Source organism: Haliaeetus leucocephalus, unplaced genomic scaffold (genome assembly GCF_000737465.1).
Source record: "Haliaeetus leucocephalus isolate CR32 unplaced genomic scaffold, Haliaeetus_leucocephalus-4.0 Scaffold0, whole genome shotgun sequence".
NCBI classification, from domain to species: domain Eukaryota; kingdom Metazoa; phylum Chordata; class Aves; order Accipitriformes; family Accipitridae; genus Haliaeetus; species Haliaeetus leucocephalus.
In genome coordinates this window covers 12,872,902-12,877,391 of record NW_010972436.1, presented here as the reverse complement: position 1 = coordinate 12,877,391, position 4,490 = coordinate 12,872,902, and the positions used below count along the sequence as shown (strand labels likewise).

The 4,490-nt window shown below is 41.7% G+C and overlaps 1 protein-coding gene across 2 annotated transcripts in view; it reads right to left on the bottom strand.

Annotated features, from left to right (window-relative positions):
- Positions 1-393: 393 nt before the first annotated feature.
- The window catches only part of BAMBI (BMP and activin membrane-bound inhibitor), a 4,308-nt gene continuing 211 nt past the window's right edge, over positions 394-4,490 (bottom strand). Inside the window, exons 2-4 of one of the 2 annotated variants that reach the window (XM_010585050.1) lie at positions 3,070-3,652; positions 1,640-1,930; positions 394-1,195 (exon numbers count right to left, since the gene is read on the bottom strand). In XM_010585050.1, coding sequence (XP_010583352.1) covers positions 777-1,195; positions 1,640-1,880 — 660 coding nt within the window. In that variant the 5' untranslated portion in view covers positions 1,881-1,930; positions 3,070-3,652 and the 3' untranslated portion in view covers positions 394-776. The remainder of the gene's footprint in view (positions 1,196-1,639; positions 1,931-3,069; positions 3,653-4,490) is intronic. The other variant, XM_010585040.1, reaches the window with a different exon arrangement.

Here is a 4,490-nt window from a genome sequence, read left to right as displayed (position 1 = left end):
AATAAGAACTGTAAGATGAGGAAAGAAAACCAGATATAAAGAATTAGGAGCCACTTTGATGTGTTTTGCACAGGGAGACAAAGCACTTCTTCATTAACAGAGAGAAAGAAAGAGTTATCACGCAAAGCTGCAGAAGAATTCACTGAGGTTATGAGCAAAATGCAATAGCCAAGAACCAAGGATGTGGGTTCACTGCTACTTGAAGTATTAAACAATAAAGCTGACACTTTTCATTCTGAAATAACCACCTAATTACCCTCACAGAGTAGGAAAATAGACTCTGTTTTCAGAATCTAATTGTTATGCACAGCATTACCATGCATACCACCTTGATTTGCTTCCTGCCACCACCCCCAAAAAAAATTGTTTTCCAAAACAAAAGTCACAAACAAGTTTCAGACAAAATATATATATTTTAAAAAAATCTTTACAATAAGTCAGGAAACATAGGAGCTTGCATACAGTTTATTATAATAACTCAGTTCTCAGCTCCCTACAGTTCAGATAACCCTGGTGACAGTGTTTACAACTTCTAATTTTTGCTTTCATAACTTTAAAGCAAACAATACATTTGAGTGTATTTTACTCTGTGCAAATAAGACAACTTTTGGAATCCTTCAGAAGAAATATCCAAGATTCTGTTTGCAGAGGTCCTTTGTTTCTCAAAGATGATGTATGAGAGTTTTTGTTTTAAGATAAAGTGCTCCTGTCCAGCAGAACCCAAAGGCCTTCAAGAGTTCAGAGAGTAAGTTTAGCTCAGATTAAAAAATAATTGGTCATACAAATTCCAGCTTCCCATGTCCGCTGTACATTCCCCAGTGGACTAGCGAAAGAATTTTATCATTGCTGAGGTCTGAATGTCTCATTTTATCACAGGTCATGCAGCAGTTCTCGTGACCAGTCACAGGCACCATGCATTCCAAGTCCAACTTTGCCACCTGCCCTTTTTTCGAATGATGTCCATGAAAACTATAGTGCAAACGGGAGAGCATTTGCTGTCGTTGATCTTGCAGTCTCTTATTTTCACTCCTGAGCATCCGCAAGGCCAGCATGATAAGGAGCACCAAGATTAGCCCACCAGCTATAGGAACAGCAATTACAGCTGCCCTGAACCATAACTCTTTTGAAGAGGTCAATTCCTGCACCTTGGTGATGAGATTCCTGCTGCTGTCATGCTGATATCTGCTCCCTTGTCCTGCAAAGGGGAAAGATGTGAAGCTTATTTCAGTATCAACAGCTGGTTTATATACAAGCAACTGCCTTAAATGTCACACTGAAAAGTTTAAGGAGCCATAGCTACACACTCCGCAGTGTCTACAGAAAATACTCCTATAAAGAAAAAGATGAGTTTCTAAGGCTGCTTATACATGGAATTTCTTACCCTGATAGCCGATTTAACCAGGAACACCATTGCCATTGCTTCTTAGAAGCAATGTCAAGTTGGCAAGACAGACCTTTAAAATTAATGTAGACAAAAAAAGCTACTCAACTGAGATGCTCCCCCACATCCAGCCACCCGCTTCTCCCTCTGGTGTCTCTGCTTCCATTAACAACTAAATCAATAACAGACATACAAGGTTTTGACTGTCACCAGCCTGATGGCCAGAAGAGAGATTTCACTGAAGCTTCCGTGCCCTACCTGAAGTATCGCCCCTGGAAGGGGACAAAACATCATGTAGTCCTCTGTAATTGCACATATCTTCATGACAGCATTCCAACGTGGACACAGTGGTGGTGCCAGAGTGGTTTTGTGCTTGTTTGGCTTGGCAGATATCAGCTGTGCTTGCAATAGAGTCCAAGCAGCCATGAGTAAGCGGGGAATGCGTATTCTGAGGATCAAGCAGTCTGGAGAAGCAGGCGCTAAGCTCAGATTTGCACATATAGCCGGTTGCAACACAGTGTGCAGCATCACAGTAGCATCTGATTTCACCTAAAAAACAAAAATTGTGCAAGAAAGGTAAGAGTTTGGTCCTTTAAGGACACCTCATTAGGTACTCTTATTAGCCGCAAGTATCATACAAGCAAACTCGGTGCCAGTTTTGGGGTACCCCTCTAGACTGTAAATCCACAAAAGCAGGGGTTGTTTCCTTCCCATCACTGTACAGTGTCTACCTCATTGTAACCTTAATCCCTGCAAATGCCTTGGGGCACTTGTTTTAATTACTAGTACTATAGCCCTTTGAATTAAAGCAAGAACATTTCACTAAAACAGGGATTGGGGGCGGGCGGGGGGGGGGGGAGGAAGGTCACAGTGGCTTTTTTTCCAAGGTAAATAACTAACAAGCCCATTTTATAGCTACTTCCACTCGCTGTCAGCAGTTGCATTAAACCACATTTAAAATGAAATCCCAGTTTTAAAAGCAAAACACACCTTCAGTCCTATAAGGAAGTCACATTTATGTTTTAAACCATTACTACAGGAACAACATTCTATTTTTATAAAGGTAATGCTTCTTTTAACTGGGCATAAGCACACAACAAAAATACTAGGTTTAAATATTTGTGTGACAAAAAAAAAATCGGAACTGCCGAATTGTTTATTACCTCTCAATACTGTGCCAAAATTTAAAAGGTTTAACTAACACCTTATAAAGCTATTAGCTAGAGCCATTACCATCCAAGTCTCCCAGTCAGGAAGGTTTTTACTGTGTGAAACTGGGCAACTATTTGCAATTTCTCCAGAAAGAGAAAAATTCTTTAAGTAGCCATTCATGCAGAAAGGCTTTTTTATCAGTATTATAAAACAGAAAGAGTGCAGTTTATAATTAATCTGTTTGCCAAAGTCCATGTCTCTCAACTCAAATGTAAAGTTATAAAATGGGGTGAAATTGCAAGGCTAAAAGCTCCCCCTTGCCCCTCCCCAATTTTGCATGCAATCCAACATGCGGTCAAAAGGGGAAACACTTAGACTGAAAATCCTCTACCGGCTCTACGAAAAATCTCTCAGGAAACCTCAAAAATTTCTGAAGGAAGCGATAAAAAAGTTCCCTTCATAAAACTCTTCATTTTGTGCTCTCCAAACTGCTCTGGTACGAATTATACATGTCCTGTGCTGTAGGGAAAACTTACTCTTTCTAGGCAAGTTGCAACTCAAATGTAATTCAATGTGCCATCGATCCAAGGTTCAGGAGGAAGCCAGATTTTGGAGCCATCCTTAGAAGAGTGGACTTAAAACTCCTTCTAATGCACCTGGTGTACTTGCCACCATAGTGGCACCAAGGCTTTCAAAGTCAACTGAATTGTCAGATGTCTTCCTTCTATAGTCTGCACTTCAAAAATCAATATCTCCAGGCTTCCCTGCTGCCACCACTTCTTATGATGCTTCCTACCACCCCATACCTAAAGAGTATTCTGAAAGATGTTAAAAGTCATCCCAACCGAGTTAGCTTCCCCCTCTTCAGCCCACCTTAATACTTTCCCCAAAACGCTACTGCGGGCTCCAGGCCTTGAAGTTCCCGCTGCTCTTTAATAACTCTGCTTAATAGAAGCCAAATGATGGAGTGTCTCACTGTCTCCAGTCCAACTCCCTTGGGCTTTTAGACCAAGTAACCTAATTTTTTGTGAATTCACACACACTGTCATCCAGCATGCTATGGAAAAAAGACTCAGTCATTTTCTAAGCATTCTATGCGAAATCTTCCCCCTACGCTCTCTGAAAAAAAAAAAAATTTCATCATTTTCTCACTGTATGAGTGTTAAAAATAAGATGCGAACAAGAAACAGCACCAGAGCCGACAGTCCTTTCGTGAGTCTCAGCACAGCACGGGACGAAAGTGAAACAACACGCACACTTCCATTTTAACTGTTTATACAATCACGCTTAAAATTCTACATTTTACTGACCCAAGACAAACTTATAAACAAAATCTGACAAGCTAGTCATCAGGTTAATTCAACTGCTTTTTAATTAAAGCCACGTTTTCAGTGAAACAGAATGGACTTTGTATCACTGTATTAAAACTGCATTTCTGTCAATTCATAAAGTTTCTTCCTGTGCTATGCAAAAGGCCAGAAAGGGTATTTAGTATTTTGAAACAGCGAACAATGCCCTTCTGTTCCCTCCTCTTTCTTGTTACTGTATGTAGCTATTAAAGAAAAATGTCTGCTTTTAGTCAAGATGGCTACAGGAGAGACTGCAGGCTTCTCTTAAAGCTTTTGAAGTCAACAGCAGCCAGAAGTCTGTGATCCCCTAATTATATCATTATCAGGCACATAGTTTCAGTATCTGCGACTTCACATCACTCAGTCACTCCCTGTTCTGCCCGCTTTGATGGGGCCAGCGGGCTCCCCCCTGCACGCTGCAAGGGCTGTTATTTGGGGTTAATTACAGCCTTCCTTCCAAAATAAATAAATACCGTCGCACACCATCGCCGCGCTAGCTTATCCTTTAACCTCCTCCCCGGAGCACGGCGATCACCGGCAGCCGGCGGGTCGCCTCTGCCCCGGGAGGGCGCTCCGCGGGCGGCCAGCCCCCAGCCCCAGCCCCCAGC